The 12,253-nt window shown below is 51.7% G+C and overlaps 6 protein-coding genes across 6 annotated transcripts; 3 read left to right on the top strand and 3 right to left on the bottom strand.

Moving 5' to 3' along the window:
• Window positions 1-528: 528 nt before the first annotated feature.
• Window positions 529-1,532, top strand: BDQ94DRAFT_163100 (serine hydrolase FSH; the record flags this gene model as incomplete). Its single annotated transcript, XM_026769667.1, has 4 exons — window positions 529-570; window positions 626-656; window positions 692-826; window positions 964-1,532. 4 exons carry the CDS (start codon window positions 529-531, stop codon window positions 1,530-1,532), a joined length of 777 nt encoding a protein of 258 aa, XP_026621088.1.
• An 859-nt stretch (window positions 1,533-2,391) lies between these two features.
• BDQ94DRAFT_163099 (uncharacterized protein) lies at window positions 2,392-3,877 on the bottom strand (the record flags this gene model as incomplete). Its single annotated transcript, XM_026769666.1, has 5 exons — window positions 2,392-2,884; window positions 2,948-3,327; window positions 3,409-3,513; window positions 3,574-3,593; window positions 3,664-3,877. 5 exons carry the CDS (start codon window positions 3,875-3,877, stop codon window positions 2,392-2,394), a joined length of 1,212 nt encoding a protein of 403 aa, XP_026621087.1.
• A 448-nt stretch (window positions 3,878-4,325) lies between these two features.
• On the top strand, window positions 4,326-6,136 carry BDQ94DRAFT_163098 (MFS general substrate transporter; the record flags this gene model as incomplete). The annotated part of the gene is made up of 4 exons (XM_026769665.1): window positions 4,326-4,444; window positions 4,499-4,756; window positions 4,815-5,360; window positions 5,401-6,136. 4 exons carry the CDS (start codon window positions 4,326-4,328, stop codon window positions 6,134-6,136), a joined length of 1,659 nt encoding a protein of 552 aa, XP_026621086.1.
• Window positions 6,137-6,704: 568 nt separating this feature from the next.
• Window positions 6,705-7,641, top strand: BDQ94DRAFT_175060 (SDR family NAD(P)-dependent oxidoreductase; the record flags this gene model as incomplete). The annotated part of the gene is made up of 2 exons (XM_026772439.1): window positions 6,705-6,749; window positions 6,841-7,641. 2 exons carry the CDS (start codon window positions 6,705-6,707, stop codon window positions 7,639-7,641), a joined length of 846 nt encoding a protein of 281 aa, XP_026621085.1.
• Window positions 7,642-7,994: 353 nt separating this feature from the next.
• Window positions 7,995-8,934, bottom strand: BDQ94DRAFT_175059 (uncharacterized protein; the record flags this gene model as incomplete). The annotated part of the gene is made up of 4 exons (XM_026772438.1): window positions 7,995-8,028; window positions 8,072-8,469; window positions 8,538-8,656; window positions 8,733-8,934. The coding sequence occupies 4 exons, from the start codon at window positions 8,932-8,934 to the stop codon at window positions 7,995-7,997; spliced, it is 753 nt and encodes a 250-aa protein (XP_026621084.1).
• Window positions 8,935-9,151: 217 nt separating this feature from the next.
• BDQ94DRAFT_175058 (uncharacterized protein) lies at window positions 9,152-11,277 on the bottom strand (the record flags this gene model as incomplete). Its single annotated transcript, XM_026772437.1, has 2 exons — window positions 9,152-10,264; window positions 10,336-11,277. The coding sequence occupies 2 exons, from the start codon at window positions 11,275-11,277 to the stop codon at window positions 9,152-9,154; spliced, it is 2,055 nt and encodes a 684-aa protein (XP_026621083.1).
• Window positions 11,278-12,253: the final 976 nt, after the last annotated feature.

The following is a 12,253-nucleotide window of genomic DNA, read 5'->3' as shown; positions in this document are numbered from 1 at the left end:
CGACCACAACACAGCCCCACTGGTAATACAAATTTGATATCCTCTCAGGGGGCCCTCCTCAGGATTCCGGCTGAGTACAGCGCAATGATCCACAAAGACATCGTTGGTGTATACTCCAGACTCGTAAGCACAAGGCTTATGGGAAACCAATGAAGCAAGAGGCTGGGGCGATATCTCAACTTCGCAGCTACTGCCAGTGAAGAAGGCCAGGATATCACTACCCTATTGGTCCTTATGATGAAACCGATGATTGCCTGGGAGACGATGTGGAGGTTTGGATGTGATTACTGCAGCAGTGACAAATCACTGTGGTGGCCTTCGTGCGTTATGTACAGTATTACACTTATAATACCCACCGGAATTGCATATAAGGGGACTAAAGCAGCCGATAGTAAGCCCGCAGCTCTGTCGTTTCCCTCCTACTCACCACTTTTACACCTCCTGGTCCCCTGTTCACAGACATATGGAAAACACCTCATTCATTCTATCACTCCGCTATCGAAGAAAATAAAGACAACGAAAACAAACATGCGTTTTCTGTGTCTTCATGGCATGGGCACCAATAGTCGAGTAAGCGAAGATTAGTAGAAGGACCTACGACGGTGGTATGACCCCAAGCTGACAGCGCAAGCAACAGATCTTCGAGCTACAGACTGGTACGTTGCCACCTACCAGACTACCTTGTCTCTAGAGAGGGGGCTGTGTTACCATGGTCAGAGAAACCGGCTAAACAGTGTGATGCCAGCAGCTGCTATCCGCCAGGGTCTAGGAGACGGTCACAGCTATGAATGGTTAGACGGATCAATCAAGACGGAAATGGCCCCAGGTGAGATTCCAATTTAGTATCCTCCTTCCTGTACCCCTCTCCAGATGCCGGGATCAAGGGGCACAGAAGCAAGCCAGGCTTGATTTAGTAGCCTTGCAAGGTTGCAATGTCGAAGCTAAGCGTGAGAACCCCACCAGGGATGCAGGACCTTGTCGCGCCGGACGATGAATTCCTCATGTACGTTGATGACACGGCGGAGACCCGCCGACAGGTCCTAACGGATATGGACAATTTCCTTGCCATGGAGACAGAACCCTTCGACGGGCTTTTGGCCTTCTCACTGGGTGCGGGCTGTGGTGCCAGCTATCTGATCCACAAGATGCAGCAGGGCACCCCGACCAACCGGCTTCCGTTTCGCTTTGCCGTATTCTTCTGCGGCGCACCAGCGCTATTTGGGCGACCAATTCGGGAGACGGTTGCTGCACCGAGCATGGATGCTGAGATAATTGGTATAGACAAGGCCAGGGAAGGCGACAGCGGAAAGCCGTCGGAGGTGATCGAAATCCCCACCGCGCACATTTGGGGGCGAAATGATACGCTATGGGGCTATGGCCCTGAGCTGAGCCGGTGGTGCAAAAGTGAGAATCGAGAAATCGTTGTGCATGATGGTGGACATGAGATCCCAGGGCCACGCGACCCTGTCACGTTGGCCAGGTGCCTTCAGGCAATCAAGCGAACGATCGCAAGGGCGGGAGGTGACGAGTAAGCAAGCAAGTAAGCAGTACATGTCCATGTATCTAGTGATGGAGGGTACTGTGTAGATCTTCGTCTTTCTCATCATAGCAGACAGGATACACAGCCTTGTCGAAGGAAATATCTGCCTCGCATCAAGTAAATGGCTTGTCGATCATGGCCCGGTCAAGGTCTCATTGGTTCATTGGTAAGGCTGGCAAAGACCGGCTGTCGGAGGTTGCAAGGAATATGCAAGTGTGGAATGCTATCAAGGAGCTGAATTCATTTTGCTGGACATAGATAGTTACAAAGTAAGCACTAAGTAGTCGTGGTTTGGATCTCATCGCCTGAACAATATGTACTTCTTACTCCACTCCTTGCTTGGCGCCCATTCACGTAGATCTCATGTTATGAGCGCACCGTACCCCGCGTAACTGAGTTTTCATTAGCAAAAGTCCCCTGATAATCACGAACTCAGCCCCACCAGCCTTGAAATAGATTAAATGTACCCCTCAAGGCTGCCACTAGTATCCAAAGTATAGCATCTAAAGGACTCTCTTCGCCCTCATGAAGATTAGTCGGCCCGAGCCACGCTCCTTCCGCAATCCTGACTGCGAGTTTGTCGGTGCAAGGACCAACGGCTATTCATCCAACACGAACAACCGTTCACCTTGGCGCTAACACATAAGCAAAAATCTTAAAGGTTGAAAAGAGTATTTTACTACAACACCCAAATTTCTTGCAGGAAAGTCAGACGAATTACAATTCGGCATTGTCTACGAGGAATACTCCCAGCCGCTGGTGTTGAACAATCCGATGACTTCGAGACACGCACTAATTTCTGACACGCAGGAGACGGGAAGAAGGTATTGTTCTCACAACGAATGAAGCTCTCATACACCCTCCCCCAACCTTTCTGCGCTGTAAGACAGATCACTTGTGGACTGGTCAGTGGTCCCTGGTGCACTGGCGAACGATGTCAGCGGATACTGGTCCGGTGGGCCTTTTCGTTGCCGATGGCGCTCGTGCTCCTGATGCTCCTGCTCCTGCTGCTGTTGCTGTTGCTTGATCTTGCTTCCCTCCTTGGGAACCTCCATCATGTAAGAATCGCCTGAAAGGCCGCCGCCCCCGCGACCGCGACGGTGCGAAAGGCCCCCACGACTGGCCACGAGATTTTGGAGCGAGCTCCCCCACTTCGTCATCATCTTGTTCTGAAGCAGCCTCTGGAAAAACTTTGGGGATGAAGGGAGACATCCGGCGATGATACCGGCCACCAACTCGGGCAGGGTCCATAGGCCGGCCATGTAGCTGTAGTAGGCAATGTTGTTGGTCGTCGTAAATAGTAGCACGGCATACGCAAGCCGCGTGATAGCTGATGCACAAGCTCTGCTCGGCTTATGTGAGAAGGAATGCTAACCATTAGAATCGGCGACATAGGGAAAAACGTACAGAATTCCGAATAGGAAGACGGTCGAGACGGCAAGCTTTCGGCGGAGAGCCATCTGAAGTCGCCAGATACGAGTTTGAGGCAGGACCAAGATGATCAGATCGAAGAAACCATTCACTGAGCTCGCAATCACATTCAGTAGACGGACGTTCATGCACTTGCCAGAGATCAGAACATCCCACGCAGCCGCTATCGGACGGCAGGAGAAGATCTCCACGAAGGTACTGATCACGTAGAATAGGAAATTAATCCAAATCACGGTATGGCAGAACCAGTAGAAGGTGTCCTTCCGGTGACAGAAGATCTCGACCAGCTGCAATAGGATGGACGCTTTGATAAAGAAAATGCAGATACCATACAAAACCGACCCAACACGAAAGTACTAAAGAGACAAAGGCCAAGGCAGGATTAGCTTAATACACACCTGGGGGTTCATGCATCAGAGAGTGAGACTCAAACTCACGTAGAGCATTTTAATGAAGTCTCTCATGGTCATATTCCACTGATCGACCCTTGGGGCGACATTGCCTAATAACCAAGCTGGAACGAAGTACCCTATGAAGCCGAGCTGTCCAATTTCACTAGTAAGATAACCATTTATAACAATGTTGGGTTGTTATGGTATTACCCAGGCGATGATCATCATATCTGTATCATAGGTCAGAAGAGAAAACAAAGACGGCGGTGAGGATTCTTCTTAGAAGAGAGAAGTGCTCACAGTCAGACATTCTGACGTGTCGTACGACACACGCTTTCGTATATATACGAATGATAAAGCACAAAGAAGCCACGATAAAGAGGACGAGGTGAACAATACGCCCGACGGCATGCATATTGGGGGGATCTGAGAGATTGGGTGTCTTCCCAGCAGGAGGGTAGCCAGCTGGACCATTAAGAATGGCTTCGCGTTGTGCGGAAGTGAGGGCGACCATAGTGTCCGGGTTGCAGTAAACCTGAAGAGCCTAGGGGAGGTGTAGGAAAATGGAAGGCTCTGGGGCTTATGAAACATATATGGGCATTGGTGCCTGAATATGTATTCCATTGTCAGAGCCAGAAACCCCTGTGAGCATGCATGCCAATTCATAGTAACTTCATACTGTATCCTCTTGCGTCAATGCGGAATCGTAGTAGCTGACCCCCCTTGGCCTGGCCTTTCCCCACTCATAACTAAGTACGCCGCACATACTAAATATATTAGTGTCCATATCCCTTCATGAGAAGCGTTGTTTGATCTTGATTCAAATTGACATTCTGAGGCTGTGCACACATGCTGTGTTGCTGAATATCGCAGACCTATATTTCGCCCCCAAGATTCTACACGTCGTTTCGGTTAACCTATTTTTGCCTTCCTTTATTCTCTTATATTCAGTTGTCGTCGGTATGTCGGGAAATAGGAAATCAGTCGAGGTCATGACAACAGGATACAAGGTGGAGCTGGAGGCAGAAACGATTCCTTCTACACACATTCAAGGCGCAAGACTTCACACAATTACTGCTGCGTATGTAATTTCACACTGATGCCATCAATGCCAACGGATGTTCTGACCATCTAGCCTTGCCGTCTGTCTATTTTTAACCAATCTGGAAATCCCGATCGTGACAACCGCCTTGGTCCGAATCACCGGGGAATTGGGAGGTTTGAATAGGATATACTGGATTACTACAGCGTATATGCTAGGATATGCCGGACTGCTTGTCATCTCGGCCAAGTTCAGCGACATATTTGGCCGCAAGTCATGCCTACTGGTCGCTGTTTTTCTCTTCGTGGTGTTTTCCGGGGCTTGCGGGGCAGCCCAAACCATGGAGCAACTGTAAGTCGACATACCTTGTTCGGGCCCTTTGATAGTCAATGACCGTGTGGTGCACTAGGATCGTCTTTCGTGCTTTTCAGGGTGTTGGCGGAGCGGGCAACTATTCTCTCTGTGCTGCCATTCTGCTGGACCTGGTCCCGACAGAGAAATATGCGACGTACATGAGTTCACTATCCCTGGTATACGCGATATCCTTACTATTTGGACCTCTGATGGGAGGGGGTATCTCCGACTCGTCCACATGGCGCTGGGTGTTTCTGTTGAATGTCCCTCCGGGCGCACTGGCTGGGATAGGGCTCGCTCTGGTCCTTCCCAATCGGTTCCCCTATCACAACGAACCATCCAAGGAGAAGACAATGTCATCCGTGCTGACATCATTGCGGCAAATGATTCAAAGAGTCGACTTACTCGGCTCCAGCTTGCTGTTAGTTGCAACAATTCTCCTGGTAACGGCTTTGGAGGAAGCCAATGAGGAATACACTTGGAATTCGGCTTTTACCATTGTGCTGCTTATCATCTCCGGACTGGCGTGGATCGCCTTTCTACTGTGGGAAAGACGGGTGACACTCTATTCTAAGCACATTGAGCCGGTCTTTCCGTGGAGGTTCGTTTGTAACCGAGTCTGGGTCGGAATGTTGTTGTAGGTCTTCTTTCTCTGCCATTGTTAACCCGGCTATTTCATTGACTGGCATCTCTGCCACCCTAAGAAATTCCGTCTGTCTGGGGGCAGTGTGGTTCTCGACCATGTTCCAGTTACCCCAGCGGTTCCAAATCGTCAACCAGCTTACGGCTTTCCAAGCGGCTGTCCGATTCATCCCTTTCACCGTGGCGAGTCCCGTGGCATCCGTCCTGGCACCGGCTATCGGAAAAGTGTTCAAGATTCCGCTGCTATACCTGGTAATCTTCGCGTCTTTGCTGCAGGTGGTTGCTTACGTCCTTCTGGGCACTCTCCCCGACTCACTGTCGATCACCTCGGCGCAGTATGGATACCAGGTCCTGGCCGGCTTCGGGTGTGGCATCAACATCACCCTGCTGATCCTGATGACACCCTTCACGATCGAAAAGCGAGACAATGCAGTCGCCATGGGGGCCATTACGCAGTTCCGAGTCATGGGTGGTTGCATTGGAATTTCTGTGCTGACGGCAGTGGCCAATGGTTACCTGCAGTCTCACTTGCAGCAATGGCTCACCCCGACCGAGATGCAGTTGGTCCTGCACTCCGCGGAAAGCCTTTCCACTCTCCCAGCGTCAGCACAAAGCCTAGTTCGCGGGACCTTCTCGGCCAGTTACAATCTGCAGATGAAAATTTTGGCGGGGTTCGCTGGGGGCCAGGTTCTGGCCTCGGTGCTTATGTGGCAGAGGGAACAAATCATCGTCTAATGTTAATTAAAGAACTTACTAGGGTGTTGAGGATTTCAGGCAAACACAAGGCTAGACTAAAATCCCGTGGGGAATGTCGGAGTGTCGATCTTAGTGTAGGATTGCTACGAAGTAAGCTGGCTGACTGGCTGCATGGGTGGGGAGTTACTAGGTTCAGCTACTGGGTCACTTAAATGTTAGATTCAGCAGCTCTCCCTCCCGAGGCCTTGAGTTATATAATATCTACTACTACTAGTATAATGAACCCTTACCTGAAATAGCATGTGAACAGGGGTCCATCTCCCCTTCTTTGTTCTCTAGTGGAAGGCGCAGCCTCCAGCGTGCATCAAGCTAGAGCCCTTCCCCGCCGTCATCTTCCCCTCATTCAATTCCAATCCCATCTCATATCGTCCCCCCCCTCGAGATTTACTAGTATCCTGTGCTTTTCCTCCTTTCCCCTCTCTCTCCTCCCACCGTTCCGACAACCGAGCCACAAAAAAAGCAGTGAAAACTCGCCTTTTCTACAGTCCACTGGTAATCCATTATCTGCATTGCTCCCACCTTGCCACAACCCCTCCTTCTACTACTCATGGCGGGTACCAGACTGAACGGTGGAATCGCCCTTGTGACTGGTGTAAGTCGGTTGTCGCTGTTTTGCTTCCATCGTATCGAGAACCCACAAAAGCAAAGATTAAATCAAATGTGACTGAGAACTCAATCTGCAGGCCGCATCAGGCATTGGGAAAGATGCCTGCTTCGCTCTCGCCGAAGCCGGCGTTGAAGCAATCCTCCTGGCGGACCTGAACCTACCTACAGAAACCACTCTCCAAGAGTGTCAAAAGTTCGCCTCCCACCCCAACTTCCGTGCCCTGTCGGTAGTGGTAGACGTCACCGATGAGGCCAGCGTCGACAATATGGTCCAGCGCGCCGTGAGCGAGCTCGGGCGTATTGACTACTGCGTGCACTCCGCCGGCATCTCTGGGAACTCGCGCACCCGCACCGCAACCCTGAACGTCGACGCATTCGACCAATCCATGAGAACCAACTCCCGCGGGACTATGCTGGTGCTGCGGGCCGTCTCCCAAGCCATGTCGCTGCAAGAGCCACGCTCGTACACCAGCACGCGCAGCAACACGACCCGCAGTCTGGGCCGCGGGTCGATTGTCGTGCTGTCTTCGATCAATGGCCTGATCTCAGTGCCCGGCATGATGCCGTATACGGCATCCAAGCACGCGACCATCGGGATCGCCCAAACCGCCGCCGTCGATAACTTTGAGCATCACATCCGCGTAAACATTGTATGTCCGTCATGGACCGATACTCCCATGATGCAGAAGACAATCAGCAACGTCCCTACCCTGGAGCAGGCCATTGCGAAACTGTGTCCCCTCGGGAGGATCGCCATGCCAGAGGAGGTATCTGATGCGGTCGTGTTTCTCTGTAGCCCCGCCGCTTCCTTTATCAATGGAGAAAGTCTGGTGATTGATGCAGGCTTCACTTTGACGGGGTTCCGGATGGGCCACTAAATGCTGCGATTGCAGTCGAGCGAGGTTTGGTAGATGCTAGGGCCATAAAAAGGATTGATTCCATCTGTAATCTCTTCGATGGAATGCGATCATTGATTCCTGCTGCCTAATACTATCTTTATAGCTTCGCGGGGTTTCCCAACGCAGGGTTTGACCGTTGCAAAGGGCCACTTTAATCCCTTCCATGCAAGTGAGACGCTTGCTGGCACGTTCCATATACGAGTAGCGGCAAAATGCATTCATACTGTAGGACTGCATTGGCCATGATCCAATGTCTGTATCTGAGTGACCTCGACACAGAGTGTGTACGGGAGCAAACCAGGGTTGAGCATCTAGGAGTACAATTAACACATCTAATCGTTGATAGCCGTCCACCCCATCGTGATACTGCTTTCCTTCAACACAAAACCCTAAATGGATGTCGGCATACAGAACTACCCCCTCCATGAGCACAAATTCCCGTGTCTGCTGCTCCCGCGTCGACTCCGTCAACGTAAACCCCTTGAACCGGGACTCCCGTGGGATCGAGGAACATGGTGACACCGTGCGGTGAGAGCTCGAAGGTCCGACGACAATGGTCTTGATGGTCGACTCATCGAGGAATCCACTACACATAACACCGAAGCACTTGGCCTCGAAGTAATGGGCAGCGGCGCACAGGCGGTTAGCCAGGACATTGTTGTACTTCGACCCAGCGGGGGCTGCCCCGACCGAGGAATGAGCGGAAGCAGCAGAAGCGTCCCCGCTCCCGCCCGCCGCCTGGAAAGGATTATCCAGCATTCGGGTAGGCCAGATGCATGGCCACGACGAGATATGAATCTGCTCCCGCTGCGTCATGTGAGTGAATCATGTCAGCTGGTTCGGATTGTCAATTCTGAGAAGCCCATGCCCATCACCGGGGCTCCAACCGACTTCTCAAAGGAAGTAGGCATCAGCTTGCGGTGGTGAACAGCAATGGAGCCGGTTGTATCGATGATGAGGTTCGAACTGTACCGACAAAGTAGTGCTGGTCGAGCTACGCTCCGAGATCCCAATTGTCACCACGGTGTTAGTCTCACAAGTGCCAGTTCGCAGTGCAGCAACCTCTTCACCATCGAGGGTAATGGAATGCGCCACCATGCGGGAGAACAGATGGTGGGCACGAAAGGGAGCAACGTAGGATTCCGTGAAGACAACCACGTGGGCGGTATTTCGCGCCTCTTGATAGATGAGGGAAACGGCTTTGCTCGTGTTTTTTGACGCGGACAGAAAGTGAGGCGCGACGTGGCAGGCTGCTACTCGGGTGGTGACCATGATGAACGAGTGTTTATTCTTAGCCCCAAGTTTCAGCACAAAGGTCTTTATATCCAGCAATGATGCGGCGTGATCGAGAAGGATGCACGACGTACACTAGCTATACTTTTATGTACATTACAGATCGCGGTGGCCGAAAGAATCTGTTTGAAACGACAAAGGTCTTGAAGATGGAGATACACCACTACCCAGTGTCTATCTCTTCAACATGTCCGCCTCAAGAACAACAGTCAGACTCCATTACATGCGCTGGCGCAAACATAGGCATGGCATCTTCCCACAAACTGTTTGACAACGCAGTCTTGTTACTACCATCGGCTTCCATGAGCATGATGATAGCATAGGGCTGCATAGAGTCATCGTATAAGGGTGCCTCCTGCTGGAAGCCGAACATGGCAGTACTGTAAAGGATACGGCCATCTTGGGTCCACACAGCATGGGCGTCACTCGCGATAGATGGGGTGAGCTTGGTAAGTTCACTGCCGTCGGGATTCATAGTGAAAATGTCGTAATTGTCGCCGATATTATCCAGGTTTGTGCGCCGGGTGAACAGAATCTTCTTGCCATCGGGAGAGAAGGCCGGAAGATTATCCCACTCGGTCGTGAGCTGCGTCACCTGCCGGGAGGGTAGATCAACAATGGCCAATCCGGTCGTACCAACAGTGGTACCATTGGAGGCAGTGCCAGGCCAGGTTCGGAAAACTACCTGAGTGCCATCATAATTATAGGACGGGAATCCGTAATTGGTAATGTTGTTGCCCGCGAGAAGCGTCACGCCCGTGCCCTCCGGGGTGACGCTGAAAATGAAACCGGGGCTACTTTGACGACCGACAAAGTATGCGCCGTAGCCGAACGTGATGTTTGTATCATTGGGCCCCCAGCTGCCCTGGTAGGCACGGGCGTTGAAGCCTTCTGCAATGGAAGGATTGATCATGCCCTTTTTGGTCTCGAAGAGAGTGACCTGATCAGTGCCGTTCATTTGGAGGCGCATGAGATTGCTCTCCGCGACACCCTCCATCTGCTGGGACATGGCCATCATAGGGCAGCCTCCACGCTTGGCCATGGGGAAGACATCCGTGAAGCGGTAGTCCCAATCCGGGTCAAAGTTCCACAGGTCAGAGTATTGCTTCTTGGAAGTCGATGTACTACCGCCCGTGGGACCCTGCTTCTCATAGATGACATATTTGCCATCTGGCGACCACGCAGGGGAGCGTAGTGCAGGTTTCATGGTGTTCATGGGAATGGTCTGGTACTGCGTGTAGTTTTTGCCCGAGAGAGACGTGTAGTAGATACCGTTGCTGGCTGACTCTTTCATGACATAGCCAATAACCTAGTGAACGCGTTCATCGGTAAGTAAGAAACCAACAAATCGCCCTATGGTGGCTAGACCCGAGTACTCACATCATCGGTGACAAATGAAGGACTAATCTTGGTGCCATCTCCAGTGGCATGAACGATACGGTCACCTCCAGTGGCGAAATCGATTGAGACGATGCTGGTGTTAAGATAAGAACCTTCAAGCAGTTCAGGCTGTAGACGGCCATTGTACGTGTCCTCGGTCAACATCTCGTAGAAGACCAGGCGCTTTCCATTCGGCGAGAACCTAGGCGATCCTTGGGTGTAGTTGCTCCGAGACGACACCAGTCGGAAGTCGGTGCCATTAGGGCGGGCTGCGTAGATGGACAACTCCTGGGTATGCTCCCAACCCGAACCGTCGCTGTGGCCGCGCCATGGTGTGTTGCGATCGGACGTGAAGACAATCCACTCTCCATCGGGGGACCATGTCGGCTTGAAGTATCCATTGGGTAGTGAGGAGTTGGCAGCTTCGGAGATACCAGGAATGAGCGTCAGGTTCTTGAGAGATCCCGTCTCCAGGACCATCAGCATGATCTGGCTGGTGTGATTGTATCTCGAAGTTGCAAACGCCAGCATCTTGCCATCAGGAGAGATTGAAGCAGAGTCGTCGACACCTGGTGACAAGGCGACGGGTTCGACTTCGGCTCCCACCGTGCTCGTGCCATTTATGGCCACGCGGTAAATGTCCGCCTGGCCGTCCCCTCTTCTCTCTGACGTGAAATAAACATGTTTGGCATCAGGAGACCAGCTTGCTCGGAAATCGTACACGGTGTTGGAACCGAGGAGGAGCTTCGCGTTAGAGCCATCTGGTTCGGCAATGTACAGCTCGGAGTAGTTGGGACTGATGCGATTGTGTAGAAAGGTCCCCTTATATGTGTCTGAGGCTGCTCTTCTAGCGGCATGACCCTGGACTTGATGGTGTGACGCACCAGACACCAGCGTGGCAGTGGCTAATGCAAGCCAGGCCCATGTCTTCGTAACATGCATGGCGCCTCTCAGTCCCTAGTTACAGGGGCTGCTAAAATTTGGGGTTGTAATGTGGACGACAACGAAACCAAAGTCCAGATACAATGTCTGGCTTCGAAAGCGAGGTATGAGACAAGTGTTGGCAATTGACTGGAGGGTAGGGACATTGTTTGTTTTATATGTCAGACTCTGAAGAGCGAGAGGGGTGGGGATGCACCCGCTGACAATTGGAGAGCACCAGAGCCATCTTCGCTTAGATGGAGGGAACCATCTGAGCAACTGGAGCACTACCCTCAGGGCCTAAATTAGTGAATCCTGGTGGGAACCGTAAAGATGCAGGTGCCAGGCTGAGAAAAGTCCGGGGGCTCCACTTGTCGGACCTTGAACCCTGATATGGATACCCGCCGTCGATCCCTCGTTGCAACCTCGTAATGCGAATTTTCCCTCAAATTCGCCCACCCGAAGCGATCTGCGCCCTCCGATTCAGGTACTAGTGAAGGAAGAATAGGACTTCAGATCACCAGTCTTGCGTAATTCTACTGAATGGTTAATATCGAAGAGATAGTGGAGAAATTACAATATAATACGTCGCTCCTGACAATCTCGGGGCTCGTCCGGGATGTGTTATTCTCCAATGATGCTTATTTGTGAACAATACAGGCCAATCTCCATACTCCAAATGTCCTCCCTGCAGGTGTTGTATGTTAGCCCGAGCACAGTGTTTCAGCCCTTCTGTAATCCCCGAAGGCGGTATCATCGACGAGGTCGGAGCAAGGCGTCTTGTTATTAAAAGTATATGCATTGGTTCTCAACCTCTAGAGTGGACGAGATCGCGATTCTGTGCCGCCCGCTCCTTCGTAAAGCCAGTAGCATTGCCTCTCAATTGTCCTCGTTCTTCAATCTCACTGGGCAGCTGCAAATGTCCACCCTTTTCCCCGACAACACAACGCCGAGCGAAGAGATGATCTTTCCGAACAGGCAACCATCGTCCTTCTCA

This window comes from Aspergillus welwitschiae (assembly GCF_003344945.1).
Source record: "Aspergillus welwitschiae strain CBS 139.54b unplaced genomic scaffold BDQ94scaffold_49, whole genome shotgun sequence".
Taxonomy (NCBI): Eukaryota; Fungi; Ascomycota; class Eurotiomycetes; order Eurotiales; family Aspergillaceae; genus Aspergillus; species Aspergillus welwitschiae.
This window is presented reverse-complemented; position numbering and strand designations above follow the sequence as displayed.